Source organism: Thermobia domestica, chromosome 9, assembly GCF_964235325.1.
Source record: "Thermobia domestica chromosome 9, izTheDome1.hap1.1, whole genome shotgun sequence".
NCBI lineage: Eukaryota > Metazoa > Arthropoda > Insecta > Zygentoma > Lepismatidae > Thermobia > Thermobia domestica.
This window is the reverse complement of record NC_137462.1, coordinates 65,614,356-65,635,220: the sequence shown is the minus strand read 5'-3', so window position 1 is coordinate 65,635,220 and position 20,865 is coordinate 65,614,356. Positions and strand designations below refer to the sequence as shown.

Sequence of the window (20,865 nt, the reverse complement as noted above, 5' to 3'; positions counted from 1 at the left end):
AAATTTATTTGCTTCTATCCTTCGTCGCTATTTTACAAATTTCTGGTGTATTGTTAATGTCTTATGTTTACAATAAATTACATACTTGAAGACTAATGTATATCACCAATTTTAAAATTTGAATAATAATGGTTCCAATGGTATCTGCAAGATTGAGCTGCATAAAAGTTTCTTTTGTGTAACTACAAGTATAAAATTATTGCTGTTTTAGAATGGTGGTTTCAGTTTAAAGCAAAACTATAACCGTAACTATTCAAAACAGTCTATGTCCACAGGAGCTAGTGATCTTATTTTGATGTATATTTTGTTGCTATATTAGGCAGCAAAAAGTTGTGCAACTACAATTATCATGTATAACATTTTAAAACGTCCGTTGAAGCTTGTCATAAAGTCATTACAAAAACAAATGAAGATCTATAAAAAATAGTCGCCTTAACCAACATATCCACGTTGAAATGTGTAGTACCACAAAAAGTTATTTTCGCATTTTCACTTTTAAAAATTATAGTTATTTCATTCTGGTCATTCCACTGGAGTCAAGCTAATAAACATTTCCATTGGCGTGTGTGACTAAATCTCAGGAAGAATTTTTGTCACTTATCGGCAAAATTCCACAGTAAATCCAAGAGTTTACGGAAATGTCAAATCGAAGTACGAGTATTATAGTTTCAATGAAAGTCACCTGGATCCCCGAGACCCAAAACTTCCACCCAAGAGTAAAAGTGCTAATTATTGTATTTCTTGACATGTTCTGGACCGTACATCACAAAATTTATCTAACGTGGCCAAACTGTCAATAAGAAGGTCTACAAAGATATAATACTAAGATTACGCGATTGGTTTGTTTTAAACTGCTGGACAGGTGAGCATCTGGCCAGTTGCACTTGCACCAGGCCAATGCTCCATATCTCACTTGATTTATTAAATATCCTCATCACACCATTCCCCTATTTGCCGGATCTAGCTCCGTATGACTTTTTCCGGTTCACTACACTGCAATCCAGCATAAAAGGAAAACGACTTGAAACTATCCACAATACCTAGAATAAAACGACGACAAAGGAACTCCGGTGCATTCCATAAGATGTTCTAGATCTGCTTTAGCAGTAATGAAAAGTTGGTATCGGTATGCAGACACAGCAAGAAAATAGGACAAGCACGAATAGGTCTAAATCATCCTTAAGGATTTTCTAAACCATCAGCACTGTAATTAAATTAATACTCTTGTTATATGTATAAAAACTTTTTTAGGTCATTTGCTGAAAAAAAAAATGCAATGAATATGCAATTAGGCATCTTGGTTTTTAACTAGATATATTTATACGATCATTGCAACCAACACTGATAATTATGTCCTTTGTATTGTCTCCAGTTCTTTGGTTCCTCAAGGTGCATATTTTTTAATAGAACCATTGCGCTATTCATATAGAAAATCCAATTCTAGAAAAGAGGTGCATAATAAATTATAAATATCTAAATGGAGAAACAGTAAAGAGACGTCTTAAATACTGCTTTTTTTGTCTCCCTCATTTATGTCCAGCAAGAAAAATAGCTTCAAATGTGGAAAACAAGAATCATTTTTAAACAAGAGAAACATAAATGGTCTAAGGTTCGCTCCAATTTGTTTCGTTGTCATATCCAATTATTCATGGTACGCAATCAGTTTTTAAAAAAATGTCTTCTGGAATTAAAACAGAGTCACGTAGGAAATTTACGGGAATTGTACCTGCATTGTCTTCTGATATATCGTTCCTTCGCTTGATTGAGCGACTTCCTCTACTGTGGGATGCGACAAAACGCAATTACAAAATTCAGTTATTTTTCTTACTTACATAAAACTTGCTTTCGAATGTTAGCTTATTGCCTCCATAATTTAAACTCCTTACATTTATACCAAAAAGTCCAAATGAGGCAAATGACAAAATAACTACAAAGAAGATGCCATGAACAGATTTTCAGCACAGGAAGGTTTGCTGATGACATTGCACTAATAGCGGTGAACGAAGAGAATTTGCAAGAAGCACTTTCAATCTTGAACGACCAACTGGAAAAAATATACAAAATGAATAAAAAGAAAAAGAAAACCGAAGTGATAAAGTGCACAAGAGTAGTGCACAGAATGGGGCAAACGTATAACTAGATGGAGAGAAAATCGCAGACGTTAAGAAGTTCCCATATTTAGGAAGTCTGATATCCTAGGACGGAAGATGTGAAAAAGATATAAGTTCCAGAACGCGCAGGCTAAACAAGCATTCAATAGGAAAAGAGGACTTCTAAAATCACGAAATGTGTCATTGGACGTTCGGAAACGATTAAGACTCTGGTATGGAGCGTGGCGCTTTATGGATCAGAGACGTGGTCATTGAGAAAATATGAAATATCCAAGATGGAAGCATTTGAACTGTGGTGTTGGCGCAGAATGCTGCGCCTATCATAAACCGAAAGGAAGAGGAATGAAGACGTTCCAAAGGAAGCTAATGAAGGACGACAGATCATGAAGATAATAGGAAAAGAAGAAACAGTATGCTTGGCCATTTTATTCGGCTCTCCGATTGGATCGCCGTGTTAATAGAGGGAAAGGGAGAAGGAAAAGCAGGAAGAACAAGACCAAGGATGAACATCTAGATGCAGTTATGAAGAAGAGACCTTATGAAAGTATAAAACAGCTCTCTCAAGAGACAGAAAAGTTTTTAAAATTTCCATGTTGCCCACCAACCTTATGATTGAGATGAAAAGGATGATTTCAATAAAAAATATTTGCCTTATTAACATCGGATTTCCACTAAACTAAATTTACTTCTTTTAAACAAAGTAAGAAAACTGTTACTAAGTGCCTTATTACGTAACGTTTTGCGTCAACGCAGCGCAAAATTTGCTGTTTAGTTCTAGACAATTAGAATAGCAGTGACGGCAATCAGTATAATGAGAATAACTTTTGCAGGTTTGAGTTGCTCTGCTGTACGCAAAGTTTTGCAAAAGCTTTAACAGAATTCCCCTAGGTGTATTAATTTTTTTCTCCGACACCGTAGCATCCCTTGGTTTTTACATAAAATGTTAGTTGAAATGTGTAATTATTTGATATATTGGGTTTCCCAATTTTCACCTCTTTATACACAATACTCAAGAGCCCAAATCTGATTTTGTTCCTGCTCCTGTGATTCTGGTGCCGAAACTATTCTTTGTTATTTGCTTACCACTGTGCTTTGGATGTCAAAGCCCAATTTGCTATTCTTCTGCTTCCATTCTCTACCATTAACATCTGGTTCCATCACTGCTTCTTACTTAAGAAAGCAAACCCTTTATACAACCAAACCATCTAAAAGTATGAATTCTCTACAGACTGAAAACCAGAATCTAGTTTTTAAGTCGTAGAAGACGAATTCTAAAAGGGTAGTCTATTTCAGATTTCTTGCAGGCGAGATAGTGTGAGAAACGGCCTATACTGTGGTAGTTAATTTTTCATGATAGAATAGCCACTCGCCAAATATGTCGGATTTAATCCCCATCGTGTTTCATTCGAATCCCACGTTTTTAATCCCTTGTAGTAAAACACCCCGTCCTTCGTACCCTTGGTGTGCATAAGGATGCGAAATATGAGCAAGTGGGTTTCATTTTGCAGTGTGTAATTACGGTAGACTTGAAAAGTTAGCGAATTTTAATACTCAAATTTGAAGTAGTGTATCTATAACTACTGGTTGGAAAAGAGTAATAGATGAAAGATAAAATATGTTCCTCAGACGCTGAATCCATATCAAAATGCCACTAGGCCTATTCGTTATCCCTTATTATTATTATTATTATTTTGTTATACGGCAATATATATTGAAACCGGTAGTCGTCAACTTGAACAACTTCTGCTTTCAATAGAGTGTTAAGGGAGAAAATAGAACGTATCCTTGGAACACTGATTGCACAAGATCGTTTTTCGAAATCTCTTACAGTTTGTGATCTACGGAAATTATTTTTGAAACCGGAAATACTAATAAATTTTAGCCACACTTGGTTTTCGTAGAATACCTGGCTTGTGATATTTTTTCTTGATAAGCTGAATAAATTGCAGGAAACCGTTTGTCCCTATCTATTGCGATTCCTGTTCTATGATAGTAAATGCTGAAACCGGAAATGGCTAATTTGAACCACTTCCAGTTTAAATAGAGGGTTAAAGAAGAAAATTGAATCTCTTTTGGGATGCTTAATCAATTATAAGAAACCGCTTCTTTTACAGTTTGTGATCTATTGAAAGCAGTATTAAAACCGGAAATAGTAGTAAATTTCAAACATTTCAGATTTTGGAAGTGTTGCGGATTGAGACGATATGTTCTTTTGAGACCTTGAATCGATTGCAAAAAAAAAAAAAAATCGCTTATCATTTCTTTCAATGGCAATAAATGTCGAAACCGAAAGTGGTTAATTTGAACCACTTCTGCTTTAATTAGAATGCTTATCAGAGAAAATATGAGTATAACATATTCTTTGGAAGTTGAATCGATTGCAAAGCAGCATTTCGATATCACCGTTTTTCCTCGATGGAAATCTGTATTGAAACCGGAAAAGCATTAAACTTGAACTATTTCTTGTTTCGGTAGATTGTAGTGGATAGTCATGGTATGATGCCTTGAGACATTGAATTGTTTGCAAGAAATAATAAATAAATAAATAAATAAAAAGACAGCTTTTCGCTAACTGTTACCGTTTTCGTTCTATGACAATAAATGTTGAAACCAGAAATGGCTATTAAACCACTTCCGGTTTGATTAGAAGGTTCATGAAAGAGAACGCTGCATCGCTTGCAAGAAACCCCATTTCGATATCTCTTACCATATTTGCTCTGAAACGAGTACCTGTCAACAAACGGACGGACAAATCCGTTCTATAAAACTTCGCACACATATGCATAGCATAGTTTGGAAGTCTAAAACTGTAACTGAAATTAATTATAAAGAAAACCACTGTTTTTTTATGTACACATGACAACATATTCCTAATATACAATGGTAAACGCAGAAAGGATCTAGTACAGGGCGCAAAATTTCAGTCAGACGAACTCTCCAATCCAAAAATGGTGGTTGCCAGTATCTCTCACATACAAATTATGAGATGTCCTCTTCCCCCCCCCTCCCTAGGTCTCTGGTTTGACAAAGAGACAGACTATTAGGGTATAAAATTTCAAAACCAGATTATTAGATTCAGGATAATCAATTTTGAATTGGACAATTCATATACGTACATGTTACAAAAAAAAATCTTACCTTAAGAGTTCACGTTCGTGTAACGCTGTCTCTGCACTGAAGTACCAGTTTTCGATTGCAGTTTTCGAATCAAAGTCCTTAAGTGAAGGGTCATTGATGGAAATTGTCAGCAAATCATCCAGTGACCTACTGAACACTGGTCGTCAGCTCTAAATATTTAGTCGCCAATGCCGACCTGGCGACCGGATATTTTGCGCCCTGATCTAGTACAATATAAGATTTGAACATCTTAAACCTTTCTTATGCACAAACCATTGTAAGATAATATGGTGTGTTCAATGCATAAGAAAATCAAGTCCACTTTTGGGCACATTTTATCTTTAAGATTGCTATCTGAAGTTTCTTTCAGACCTTGAAAGACTCGTGTGTAAATATTCCTTATACTTTTATTTTAAAAAATCTTTTCCAAATAATTATGTTCATCATATAAACACTGTCCTTTTTTATAACTTTGATGATTATTGGACTTCATTCCCTTATGCTTATGCCCCATATGTTAATTGTGACTACTATATCTGCAATTTATTTGCCCAACTATTATTATTAATAATAACTATTAAAGGTAGAAAAGTGTAAAGCCTCTAATGGAATAAAAGTTTTAAGACATTGTGACTTTTTTTGTAAAAGAATATACAATCGTAGCCATAATATGGCAGTCTGAATACTTTTAATTTTAATGGCAATGCTACAATTTAATAATATGTAAATTAAGTCAGAAAACAATGCATGTGTAATAATACAAACTAATAACTAAAACGAAATCTTAAAAATTGTTACTTCACAAATTTATCTATTCACTATTCTGTTTCAAACTTCATTTATTCGTTCCAAAGACAAAAGTTCCAATGGTTCCAAGCCTTCACTTGTTACATGGTCTGGCTATGTTGCCAAATATAGATATTGAGCAGAGTTGGAAATAATTTTCAACGCAAGAACTGTACAGGAGCATAAAAAACTTCCGTATTTCAGATAGAAATACCATACGCCGTGCAATTAGTATTATTATTAAACACCGCATTGCATTAAGGTAACACTTTACAATATGGGTCCACATATTTGTAAAATTTACAGAAGGAATATCGAATTTTATTATGATAGAGAACTATGTAATGAAAAAATATTTGGACCTTACCTATCAAATATGTAGTTGCAGATAAACGGAGGAGGAAAAAAGAAAAGTGTTAAGCACGGAATCCTCCTCAAAGAATCCATTATGCAAGGTATGCGAAAGGGAAGGCAGTGTGTTAACGTCTGACGCGTAACCATAGAAGTGCCGGAGAGGTAAATAGGCCTATACGTAGACAGTCAGATGATTTCATAGTGCAAATGCTGAAATTTTGAATAATGGCTGAACTCACAGATATTGTCTATAAATAGCTTCTTAAAATAAGTCAAAATGATGAATCTTTCTGACGTAGGAAAATAAAACTCAGATTATTGTAACGTACTCTGTTCGTTACAGACGGTTAATGTAAGCTTGTAGTGAATTAATTTACCTATACTCCTTAAATTTTTAATTAAATCATGCTTTAGTTATTTGTGTATACATGTTTTATGTTGTTTGCTAATCTGTCGCAATCATTGCGTAGCGTTGGACAGATTTTCCTACTTTGCTCTTCTTCTTCTTCTTCTTCTTCCATTCGAATTGTGGATTACCATAGCATGAGAATTTACAGAAGCAAGGAAAGGTGCGGAATGAGGCTCCTTCACAGAATGAGGTTATTTCTTAAACGAATGTTATTTTCTTATTGTTGTCTCTTTTGATATTTTAATTTAACATATATATATATACCAGGGGTGCCCAAAAAGGGGGGCTATGACGCAAACTGCGTCATTGAAATATTTGGGGGGTTAAAAATCTATATAAATATATTTGAGGGGGTAAAAATTAATTAAAAAGAAGATTTTTTTCATGGAAGAACACCTACGGATAGACAATTGGGGGGTGCGTCATGGACATAAGGGGGGCACCACTGTATATACTCTTATTCACTTAGTCGTTATTAAAACGTTTATCTGGACTTTCACCGTATTTCCGTTGAACAAAGAGAGAAAGAAATTGTCAGTATTGGGTTCCTATGCGGTGATTTAACTGTGTGTATACTGTGTACTGCAACCAAACAAATGGAAGTTCAGCATGTCAGCAGGCACGTAGCCAAAGGGGGTCCGGATCCCCCCCTTCGAGACCAGAAAAGAAAAAATTATGGAAGGTTGAAACAAAATGAAATGAGAAAAAGAAGGATCAGCGTTAAAAATTTTAAAAAACTACAGGAAGCTTTTGGTTACCCTTTCTTATGAGGAGATTTGCATTACTTGCAATACATGGTGGCGAGGTGAGCGAGATATCCTAGAAGAGTCGGGGAATTTGAAATTTCTTGAAAAGTTACAGAATTATCAGAATTTCTGCTACTAATCAGGGAAATATCAAGCTTCCGATAGCATAGTGCCGTTGAGTAACAGCGTGGACATTTTTTATCATAATTTTTCGTCATCGCATCCTTGCAGAATCAAATCTGTTATTTCAAAAACAATTTTCTACTGCTCCTTTAACCTGTCATTTGGAACCGACAGTAGTTGACGGAATAATAAAAACAAAAATTTATATGAAAAGGGAGTTCTATTAGCATTTGATTCAACAGAAAAAAGAACACATATATTGTTAAATATTTTACAAGGCATTATTGAGTATGTACTTTTTATAATAGTAAATATGTACTTTTCATAATAGTTGAGATCATAATGAAAGGAAAATTGTTCTATTTGAATGAACAAAGAAAGGAACGACTATATTGTAAAATCTTTTACAATACTTTTTTTATTCTTTTATTACTCGAGATTTCTTCATAGTTTATTAAAATAGTTTCCAACATATCCTCATTTTATTGTCCTAACAAACCAATAGGCTATATGTTGATAGTAAAGTAGTTTACATTGATCAAGCTCCTGAGCCTTCAGAATTTCATATCAGGCCCTCTTCCCCGGTTACGAAATCCTGGCTAAACGAACCAATATATGTTCCAGTAAAATAGTTTAAAATGATCGAGCTCGTGGTGTGATGATCACAGTATTTCAGTCTCCCCCCCCCCCTTCATGAAATCCTGGCTACGTGCCTGATGTCAGTGTGATATTTTCTACAAAAATTGGTAATATCTTGATACATCCACGTGAACATGAGTAACAACAGAATTATTTTAAGTTATTGAGTAAAACTATATGTAGTGACATTGAAAGGGACATAAATCTTCACCTTAAAGATGCCAGGATGAAAATGTTTGAGAAGGAAGAATAACCACATGTTTTGTCCTTTGTTTGTGAAGAGAGGTTTGTGAAGTAATTGAGGTATTCACTTGGTAGTGGCAACTCAGGTAATGTTGGGGCACCTGAACGGAGTCAGGAAACAATTGCACTTCTGCTGGTGGGCGCCTGTTCGGTTTTTTCATCGTTTTCTATATTAAAGACGTGGGTAAAACAGACTTAAGTCTGCACTCTTCAATTTTTAATACCTACTATTAGGTGAAGTGGAAGTGGAACGTAAAGTTTATCCTGTTTACTGTTCTATATATACATATATGTGTGTAATGTGAAATGTAGCACAAGGTTTATCAGTATTTAACTTCGATATCTATGTAATGAAAGATAGGCAGACAGTCAATTGTGGCTAAAAAATTTAAAATTACCATCCCAGTGTTCCACTGAGTGACAGTGATTGGCACGAGAATTTAATTAAATTGTTGTTCGGCGTTAAATTACTTTATTATTTGGGACTATTCTTGTGGAACTGTAATTCTGTTATAAAAGGATTGTTGGAATTCTATACTTGCTGACAAAGGTTAATTAAGACAGTTTTAAGCAAGCATATAATAATTTGAATTGTAACTTTTTTCTATGGTTGAATATTTGAAGGAACTCTAAAGTCCATTGTGATACTTAACCTGTCATAATTGAGAGTGTGATACTAATACTAAATCCTTTGTTAATAAATCTTGTGTCTTTGGAAATCGAAGATATTATTTAGAGATTTGAAAACAATATCAATACGAGGTAATTGAGTTTAACAATTAGGAAAGCTTAGTACTATTCTGCCTATTACTCCTTCATCTGACTGCATCCTCCTGAGGTAAGATTCTGGTTCCAAAAAATTCCGTTGCGCGAATCACCCCTTCTTGGCTTCTCTCGGAGTTGCCAAGAGTTATGGTTTGGACAACAGGAGATTTTTTAGCGGATGTGTTAGTAAAAGAGAGTGTTAAGCATAAAGAATATGACAAATATGTGCTCTGAACCAGAATAGATAGAAGTCTGGTTATAACACATACCTATCAAAGGTTGATACGTGTTTTCGCACATATTTTTTTTTTCCATGAGTACTGTCGGTTCCTGCCCGTTCTCTTCGGACGCACCCCTGCATTATCGCATCGGCCCACCCGCTCCGCCCTGCCCTGGAGAAATAGACATCATGCTTGTAGTGGCCACTTATCACATGTTGGTGTATGTGTCTCATATTTGTGGTATTCATGGCATATGTTCATACGGATGTTATAAATTTGTGCGCAATTAGTGTATAATATACTTGTGAAAGTGCATAAGATATTTTATGGTGTTTACATTGAATTTAACATGTACTTAAAACGCTGTATTTATACCCTAACGGGTAAGCACTCGTAAATTGAATCTGCACCGAAGAATGCAAATCTACCCATGAATAATAATAATGACAACAATAGAAAATTTGGCAAAACGTGATGAGGCTGAAGTAGAATTCTTACGGAGCAAGTATGCTGGGAAAATAAAATCAAAGTTTATAATTTACTGCCTCTCTTAATAAATATTAACATTAAAATAGAATATTACTTTACAACTGTAGTTATTATAGAAGACTTTCTATAAGTAAGTAACACGCTCTTTTCGTTGTAGGGGAACCAGGGCACTTACGAACAAATTAAGCTTGGAATAGAAATAATTCTTTTTATTTGCACAGACAAAATTGAGATATTTTGCCTATTGAAAGTTTGGAGAATGTTCTTCTTACTAAAGTGTAAAATAAAACTAAACTCTTTTAAACCAAAATTATTAATATTTTTTTTTTCAGGATTACTCCGGTGATTGTGTTAGTCCTAAATATAGTCTACTATTTAAGACACCTTCCTCTTTTTAAATACACGAAATTAAAAAAAAAAAAGATTAGAAGATATACTATAATTTTATTGTTTATATCTTCAAGAAACATTATATTTAATAAAGAACTTAAAACGAGGAACATGAACATGAACATGAACTCTTTAATTATTTATTTTAAAGGAAACCTATTCTTAGGCAAACAGAGTTTTTCTGTGGTGAAAAAGATAAAGAAATATCAATTTATGAATTTATGAAAAAGGGGCCGCGGTGGCTCAGTGGTAGAGCGTTCACCTCTAGTGCTTGGAGTCCCGGGTTCAAATCCTGCTCCCGCCAAGTGAACCTTGTGGTGGACAAACACCGTGTGCGTGGGTTTTCTCGAGGTTCTCCCGTTTCCTCCCACTTTCTTCACTTCACTCATCTCTCATCACCGTCTCCTTTAGCCTAACCGGCATAACCGTGGGACGTAAAACTCAAAAATTTCATTTTTTTTCAATTTATGAAAATTGTCATCAAAATGAAGAGCCCAGTATTATGTTTAAGTACAGAAATATTATTACTTACACATAATATTTACACTCTAATATAACATAGTTACATATCATGTATTAGTGTTAATACTCCGGGGTAATGAAAAACTTTTTGTCCAGCATTGCAACGTGAGATTCCGTGTTATTGTCAAAATCAGAAGTACTTGTGTGCATTACGGCCAGTGGTATTATTACACAGGACTTATGCTGAAATTGAGCATAAATTCCAGGTCTAATGTACTCTGTTCTATTACAATCTAGTTACAATACGAGTAGGAGTGATCTTACCTTAACCAGAATGTTGACTCAAACTCATAAGGCAATCGGGAAATACAACAAAATATGTGATTGCCGCCAATCTGTTTAACCGACTGTCATCGCGCTATGAGCTACAGGTTACTAACACGTAAAGGGTCCAAATGGATAAATCGAGTTGCGGAGTAAGACATAGTGCGCCTGATAGAGGATGTGAAAATATGTGCATGTGCAAAATTATAGCGTCTGAGCGCCATAAGAAAAGGAAGGGGAGGGGATCGAAGTTGGCGGGAGAAGGGATATGCTATATTATAGAAATACATCAAATAAACTGTTGAATCGTAAAAATAGTGAAAAGTAGACAATGCAAACAGTGGTAGTTTCACATATTGGCAAAAGAAGAATGGACAGAGTAGATCACGAACCTCCGCCGCCATCGTGATATTTTTTTTTTAAATGAAAAGGTAGTCATGTGATATATAAGTTAGAGCCAGCATGTTGTGAAAAAAAGTATAGTATGAAGTTAAGTCATCGTTATCTGTACTTATTTGGAAGATTTAGGATCATCATTTACGAAAATCAAGGAAACTGACATCTGCTTTGGAAAAGGTGTGACATAAAATTTCGGAAACGGGGAGCACAAAACTGGAAATGCGTGAGCGCTTGAAGGGGATAAAATTGCATTGTTTATCTTTCACTATTTTCACGATTCAACAGTGTATTTGATGTACTTCTATAACATAGCATATCCCTTTTCCCACTAACTTTGACTCCCTCCCCCTCCGTTTCTTATGGCTATAATTTTGCACATGCACATATTTTCACATCCTCTATCAAGCACACTATGTCTCATCCCGCAACTCTGTTCATCCATTTGGACCCTTTACTTGTAAGTCAATCAGATAGAGTGCCAAGCTATCAATTAAAGAGCATCCTTCGATCAAACTTGGAGTCTTCAGCATTACCTCAGTGTTCGAAGTACCCAAATGTCCCCTGCATAAGTTTCCGTCTAATAGAGGTACGTAAATTATAGTTTAAACTACTAGACGTTAAATCTTACGAACAACTATAGCTGTTGTGACGGGTTTTAGTTGAGTGATGTGTAATCAGCGCATTATCGTTACTTCCTGTCTTCTAAACCGGAGTTCGCTATATCCTAATTCAAGCATTTCCTCATATTTGCACACATAACATTTAAAAACTCATAAAACAAAACAATTTAAAATCAAAGATAGCTTTACTATTAATAAAATCTCCGTTAAGCACAGGTTTTCTTGCATTTTATTTGATTTAGATACAAAGCATGAATATATCAGTGATTCGAAGAAGTTTTTGCCTCAAAATTACTATAATCAGAAGGTATATCCATAAAGAACTCATAAGACTTTAAATCATTTTTTTCACAAAATAATAGCAAAACATTTTATTCGATCCGTTTCTCTGAGCGAAATAAGGTAAAGAACTTGTATTTAATTGTACTCTCTGCTCATCCAAAGTTGACTTTATTATTATTATTATTATTATTATTATTATTATTATTATTATTATTATTATTATTATTATTATTATTATTATTATTATTATTATTATTATTTCTTCAAATTTTAATGTCCCGTGATCATGGACCGAGGCTAAGGGATATATTGGTAATGATAATGAAATGACGAAAGTGGGAGGAAAGGGGAAAAACCTACGCACATGATAGTTGTTCATTACGAGCCTATTTGCCGCGAGCTAGGACCGAATCAAGGACTTCACGCACAAGAAGCGAGCGCTCTACCACCGAGCCACCACCGCCATTATTGTTATTAGTATTAGTATTTTATATTATTATATAAATTATGTTAATTCAGGGTTATAAATGAGTCACCTGAGCCCCCTCGTTTTCCGTGAGTTTTATCACGAGCTAGCTTGTTTTGAAAAATTTGGTCGTGAGTTGAATTTAGCTCGAAGTATATTATTCTTCCATTAATAATTTTAGCTCAACGATCTGGTACAAGTTGTGGTACCTTATTTCGACTGTTATGAAATCCACTTCTTGAATCTGTAACAGTAATGATTCGTCTTCCTATCGAATAAGTGTTTCTTTAATGAAACATTCAGCTATTCTAGTGACACATGTCACTAGAGTTTCCCATGAAACATCCTTTCCCCTTTTTTCGTGATCCCCATTTTAGCTCTATTTCTGGCCAAATACACACTGCTCCTCCTTAAACAGGATGTGTGCTACATACTGCCGTATAGCAGTACGCTCCAAATGTGGTGAATTATCCACTAAGAGTAGCGCCTATACAATTTTCCGCCACACATGATTCAGCAGACTGACTTAGCAATCGTGGTAATTTTGTGACACTTTGGTATTCCCAGCGATAGACCGTGTTTCTTTGTGTCGTATTCTGTAGGAATTTGGATGAAAATTAATGTTAAGCGGTGTAGTTTTGCAGTGTCAGTGATTTGCCGCAGTACTTTGACCTGAAAGTTTTCATTGAAGTTTTTTTTTTTTTTTTAATGAAATTTGTAGCCCTCTTGTCAGTTTCGTTTTATGCGTGATGTATTACACAGAATTTTCTATTTTTCACAACAGTAATCCCTTTTCTTGCTGCAATTGTCGTCTGTTTGACTGGCTTCCTTTTGTTTGTCATTCTTCTCCAGAATAACTAAGAACACATGGATTTCAGGCAGGGGCGGATCCAGGGGGGGCAATCGGGGCGACGCCCCCCAGAAGAGGAAGCTTTCTTATTTTATATATATAAATAAAATCCATCCCAAAGTTTGGAGCTCTTAAAAGTAGTAGTATGACAACCCACCGCCCCCCCCCAGAAGTCGGTCCTGGATCCGCCCCTGATTTCAGGGCGAATGTTCTACTATTATCAACTTACAGACAGACACGAACACAAAGAATATAACAAATTGTTTAATATTACGGCAATTAAAAAACTACATATTACATACAGTATATTAAGTGCGATTATATGTGTGCACATGTAATAAGAATACATGCCCTACGCAATAACTTCGAAAGTTGTTTGATAACTTCACATACCAGCAGATATGTTTCGAAGTGTATTCATTGTATAATACCAAAACAACAAGTATTTTCAAAGGAACTTAATGGAACCGCACAACAGTAAAATTATTGCTTTGAAATATTTTCTATTATACCATGGACCAACAAACCATAAAACCTTTCTGGGGGATTTCTCGGTACTGGGAATCTGTCGTAATATAACGAATGAAAAAATTAACTGGAATAATTTGTATCACTTGTTTCCTATAGAAAAATAAAACGGAACATTGACACAAAGTCATACTCGTACTTCCATGAATATCAATTATTATGAACCCTGTGAAGACTATAAAGCACATATTTCCTCTGCTGCTATTTGATGGATCAAGACGGAAGTTTCAGTTTAAGTTGAACATAAAATAAGACACATAAATACATTTTATTATTCACATAGTTTGTAGTGTTGCCACGTAATAACTAAAAGAATCGCGAGAAGAAACTTTCTTTTAGAGAAATTTTCCTAAATATCCCTCAATTATTTTTCCTTTGTAAGCAGAAATGTCTCGTTCGTTACTCAAACTGAAAGCCTACACTCTTACAAATCGATCGAGGTATAACTTGTTCCAGTGTTGCACTGACAGTCGGAACATTGACACAAAGTCTTACTCGTACTTCCATGAAAATCTATTATTATGAACTCTGTAAAAACTATTAAAAAATCTCTGCTGCTATTTGCTGGATCAAGATGAAATTTTCACTTTACGTTAAACATAAAATACGACATCTAAATACATTTTATTATTCACCTAGTTTGCAGTGTTGCCACGTAATAACTAAAAGAATTGCGAGAAGGGACGTTTTTAAGGGAAATTTTCTTAAATATCCCTCAATTAGTTCTCCTTTGTACACAGAAATGTTCCGTTCATTACGTAAAATGAAAGCCTATAATCTTACAAATCGATCGAGGTATAACTTGTTGCAGTGTTGCACTAACGGTCTTATCTACGGCCATTTAAAGAGATCCCATCGATGTCTGTAAATATACACGGGTGTTAAAGGGTTAAGGGCCCCAGGACCCAGGTGTTGCACTTATATGTTGACCAGCAACTATTTTTTGATTCTAAGGACCCTAAGGAACGCTTTAATATAGTGGCAAAAGTTCTCTAGGGGGGAGTTATCACCCCTTTGCCCCTTGGTCTAGAATTCTGCTGACGACCGATCGAAAAAAAAAAGTTGTCGTCAGTGTACATCAGACTATAGCGTGATCCGCAACGCATCACAAGAATTAACACAGTCGCATTTCACTTCTTTTTTCAAGATGATTTATGAAAGATTGACTTGTTAATGCAGGAACGAAATTCTCTATGGATGTTCAGAACAAGGGCTACTATAACAGGGAAGTAGGAAAAGGCTGTGGTTAGAAGTAGTCGAGGATTCAAACAGTACAAGGCTGTGCGTTCTAAAACTTACACAAATTTATTGAACATTAAAAGAATTAAGATACAAGTTTTGCTTAACAATTGTTTTCTTATTATTATTTTATTTTATTTTTTTATTTATTTATTTATTTTTTTTTTTTTATTTTTTTCGTTATTAGCAGCGTTCAGTGTACGACATCACTTTACATCAAACATTCTGCGTAAGTATCTATTTGGTTGTACTGGAACTCAACAGCCGTTTTCCGTTGAAATAAATTTTGAATCGGTCATAAATATAGCTTGTAAGCTTCTCGTGTCGCTCTACTGTGGCGTCTTTGTTCTATTTCTTCTTGTTATTATGTTGTGTACAGTATAATACAAGTGCATGCATTAAGAACCTTAAATTCGTATCATTGGATAAGTAAACGATAATATTGCCCAGAGGTTCAAATTTTAATGTATGTTCTATATTTCCCTGATACTAGTACATATTGATATCGGATTCAATATACTTAGGTTAATAGGCCTATTTAGTTATTTCTAGGTAAGGGGAAACTGCAATTCCTGTAAGTAACTGGTAAAAACTTTATGGAAGGGAAAAGTAATAACGTAGAGTTACAATATGTAAAGGGATGCATGCAACAAACAAGTGATGGCAATGGAAATGGTTATTTCTACCACTTCCGGTTCGTATATAAAGTTAAGGAAGGATATTAAATCTTATCTTGCGAAGCAGAATCGATTTCAAGTAACCATTAATCTGATTATCGCTTACCTTTTCTGCTCTGATACTGTTGATAGACGAATGGAAGGACAGACGTGCATAGCTTTTATAAGAATCCCTTCCGTACTTACGCATAGCACGGTTTGGAAGTCTAAAACGAGAAATCAGATAATGAAACTAAAACATCCGCTTTTCCTTTCAATTCTACTACAAAGCACAATTGCTAGCAACAAATTTGAAATGATGTTGAAACTATTAGGGTAAAGGGAAGTGACGAGCGAGGAAAAAATCCAAAAATTAAAGTTTTTTTCATGCATCAAATAAGGGGGAACAAACGTCACTTATGATGAAATTATGTATTATTGATAGCTATCCACCCACCCACTGGTTGTCCTGGCGGCGTGCGTTGTGTTAACGGGTCACTCCACATATTCATTGATTGACTCTATTTGACACATGTTTTGAAATTGTGAGCGCATACATATATGGATGGATGTAAATTTATGTGATACCAACGCCGCGAGTTGGCGTGCAATAGAAATACTTTTATCCGTGTATCGTGACGCTAGAAGGGAAGGGGAATGAAAGGAAAAAAACACACGTGACTTGTTTCGATCCAAAAGCCTCCTCAGTTTCGCGATAACCCGTGTAGCGTTCAGTTGCTCGTGACCTGACCTGCGGGTGTTGAAAACCATGTTTGACCCATGCCGCGAGGAGTAAATAACGAAACAATGGTGGTGCGCCCGGGCGCCATGGTAAGAAGTAGCCCTCCAGGCTCAAGAGGTGCTCCAAGTTCACCTAATACAGAAGCCAAATTATTTACAGGACAGAGCACACTACCACGTTCCCCTGCGTAAGTTTAATTCTACCTCGCACTCTAAAATTTCACTTTTTTCCATGCACTATTTTGTAGTTCTTAACACTTTAATTAGCACGTTAAATCCTTACAATAAGGCATTTCGAAATGTTATTCATTAATTCATCAAATTCAAAAACAACAAAGTAATATCACGGTTTTTGGAATGAAAATGAAATCTTTCAGTTTAACGTCCCACGATTATGCCCATTTAGGCTAAGGAAGACGGATGATTGAGGCAGAATTGGTAGAATAAGAAAGTGGAAGGAAACAGGAGTATCCCGAGAAAACCGCGAACACGATGTTGTTCTCCAGAAACTTACATGGCCGGGAATCGAAACGACTCTATACACCAGAGGTAAGCGCTCTACCACTGAGCTACCGTGACTCCATTACGTTTGTTTGTTTGTTTGTTTTCTTTTTGTAGTAGATGCATAAGCAATATGAAAATTATTTAAAATTAAAAAAATGTAGCTTATATTAAATTCTTTCCTTTAGCTGGTTTTAGCATGTCTAGAAAGATTAGGAAATAATACCTTGTTCATTTCACAGTAAGTCATTTGAAATGAAGGAAGTAAATGAAATTTCAGTTCTACGTCCCACTCTTATGTCAGTAAGCTAAAACAGGCGGATGACGTAATGATTGATTTCATTTTCAGTTTCGTGCCCCTTTCAGAAGCGAGACTATGTAACACGTGTACGTACAGCTTCACGTGATTGAGTTAATGAAAATGAATGGTTATGAAAAAATTGATTTAATTGCAAATGTAGAAGGAAACAGGAGAACCTCGAGGAAAACTCACGGATAATACTTTGTTATTCACCACAAATTCGCATCGCCGGGGAACTAACGAAGGATCCCTCGCACTAGGGGGATGCGCTCTACATTGAGCCACCATGCATTCCTGCCCAGCTATTTATATGTACTTTTCGAATCGAATTGTGGCATTCAATTTTACATTTTCTTACAATCAGAAAACATGACATTGACAAAATAAATAACACGAAAATGGAATTATTGTTTTTAAATGTTTGGTGCGAACGCGTTTACTTAGCACGTGTAACTTTAGACTAAGATTTTAATATTATTTTATCTTTGATAATTACTATATTCTAAAATAATGGATGATTCTTTTGTGTCTATACTATAAGAAACAGGTAATGAAAGAGATCAGACTTTTCTTTAAAGTACTGTCAGGTACTTCGTGTCATTATCTAAGGGTAAAATTCACATGAACTTAACACATAATTTTTGTTTAATGTGTATCTAAATTCCAAGTCAAATTAGTGAATGAAGTGTCCATTTTAGCTAGTTTTTGTTTAAAACGTTCCGATTGGTGAAATTGTAATAGTTAAAACTCATACAACACATATAGGCCTATACATTGTGAGTTCATTGTCTTTGAACAAAAGGACTTATGTATAATTTATATCCAAAAAATTTCATGTATTGAGAAAGCATGTATTACTTCACGTTCTTCAATACAATTTTGATGTTTCTAAAAAAAATGGTTTATGATTGATTCTCTTCAATTAATGTACTACTTCACTACTCGTTCATTGAGATCCATTTTTAGTGAATAAAACAAACGTATCTGAACCAATCTCAGCAACCCATCTCAACAGAATTAAGTATCATTCATAAACGAACAAAGTCAAATTATTTGGAAAATATGCTTTAATTTCAAATAAATATCGAATTGAAATAAACAATTCTAGATTTTGTTTGTTATTTTACATACGTCTAAAGTGATTTACACATTTTATTTATTTATTTATTTATTGAGTTTCAGGCTCCTGTCCTTTAGGATTAAAGAAACGATGCAAAATGAACGATAGCAATGCAACGAAATATTTCACTTTTATGTCCCAGAGTTATGCCTGCAAGGCTAAAGGAGACAGTGATGATGAGAAATTAATGCAATGGTGGAATGAATAAAGTGAGAGGAAAAGTAAGAACCCCGAGAAAACCCGCCAGAAAGCCCACTTGGCGCGAGCTGGGATTGAACCAGGGACCCCAAGTGAACGCTCTACTATTTTTTTCTTGTTCTTAAAGTTAACTGATTCACCGAACGTACCTCATTAACTTGCTTATCTACTTATTACTAGTTTCTACTTACTTTTACTCTGTTTTTACTTGTTTAACTCTCTTTAAGTAACCTAGAACGACAGGGACACGAACACAGAAACATCGAGGACAGTTAAAATTCCAAAGGCTCTCCCACCGAGAATCGAACCCGGAACACCGTACACCAAAGGCGTACGTGATTAGTTACGCACTCTACATCTCCACCATACCTGAGCGAAATTCGAACTCGCATCAGATTAGATTTTATGACCGCCTCAGATCCTTTAACCATACCAGTATGTTTTGTGTGTTCTGTTTTGCATAATAGATTCTATCATTTACTTATCACATAAGCAATTAAGGATAGGCTTGTTGGCAACGATTGTTACTAGTTGTCCACATCTTAAAACAGGATCTGAGCTTTATGAGAGACGTACTCTAAGTAAAAAAAAAATTATGTATTTTTTTATTAAGTTAATTTACACGGGAGAACCCCGAGGAAACCCACGCACCCGGTGTTTGTCCACCATAAAGTTCACTTGGCGCGAGGTGGGATCAAACCAGGGACCCCATGCACCAGAGATGAATGCTCTATCACTGAGACACCGCGGCTGCACCTTGAATAAAGAGTTGAGGAAAAAAATCATAAAGTGCTTCATGTGGAGTATTGTATTGTATGAGTCAGAAACATGGACATTACGCAAAAAATGATGGAAAACGACTGGAAGCTTTCGAAATGTGGGTGTAAAGAAGAATGGAGATAATCAACTGTACCGAGCGGAAAACTAATGAGAGGGTGTTAGAAATGGTGAGGAAGAAAAGAATAATTTTAGATATTATTAAGAAGAGGAAAACAAACTAGTTGCGACATTGGCTAACAAGTAACTGTATCATGAAGGACGTGCTAGAGGGTATGGTGACAGGAAATAGAATTACGGGGCGAAGGAGACTACAATTATGGACGATATCAAAACAGAAAAATCGTACGTGAAGACAAAGAGATTAGCGAAAGACCGTGGAGCATGGAAGCTTCTCAGTTGCAGCTTGTGACCTGCCAATAATGGCAGAATACCTAGGATGATGATGATGATTACTCTATGGCTATCAACGTTAAAATCGGGAATGATATATTTCTACCACTTCCGGTTTAAATATCAACTTCATTAACCAACTCGAACCCTATCTTTTGACCCCCAACATCCTGACAAAAATAGATTGTAATCCACCAACTAATTCTTCAAATTTCTTTTATTTTTCCCCTGAAAAGAGTAACTCACTGACAGAGTACCAAACTACTTTTAAAAAATATTGTTCTTAATAGTAAAAAAATAAGACCGTACATTTTTCTACATGGTATGATTAATAATGGAATAATTTGAGTATCCCAAGTTCCATTTCTATACTTGGCACGAATTTAGGTCATTCGATTAGAATATAAAGGTCATAAGAACGATGCTGAGTCATTATATTAATGCGTATTTATTACTATGAATAAGTGTCTTTGCCATTTGTACCTTATGTGTTAATGGAAGATAACAATCAATAATAACTGTATCAATAACATTAGATGACTCATATTTTTCTTTACATTAAGTGAGTCACAGTAATTGGTATTACTCAGTCATAGATTCACGTAACTATTGAAA

At 35.2% G+C, this 20,865-nt stretch overlaps 2 protein-coding genes across 2 annotated transcripts in view; one reads left to right on the top strand and one right to left on the bottom strand.

Moving 5' to 3' along the window:
• LOC145694709 (lysosomal alpha-mannosidase-like) overlaps positions 1–6,112 on the bottom strand; it is a 134,876-nt gene extending 128,764 nt beyond the window's left edge. Inside the window, exon 1 of the mRNA XM_081771236.1 lies at positions 6,027–6,112. The gene's annotated coding sequence lies outside the window, so the exon portion shown is untranslated. The remainder of the gene's footprint in view (positions 1–6,026) is intronic.
• A 10,835-nt stretch (positions 6,113–16,947) lies between these two features.
• Positions 16,948–20,865, top strand: part of LOC145694013 (kinesin-like protein KIF12) — a 183,751-nt gene continuing 179,833 nt past the window's right edge. The window contains exon 1 of the mRNA XM_081770155.1: positions 16,948–17,148. Within this exon, the coding sequence (XP_081626281.1) occupies positions 17,000–17,148 (149 nt within the window). The 5' untranslated portion in view covers positions 16,948–16,999. The remainder of the gene's footprint in view (positions 17,149–20,865) is intronic.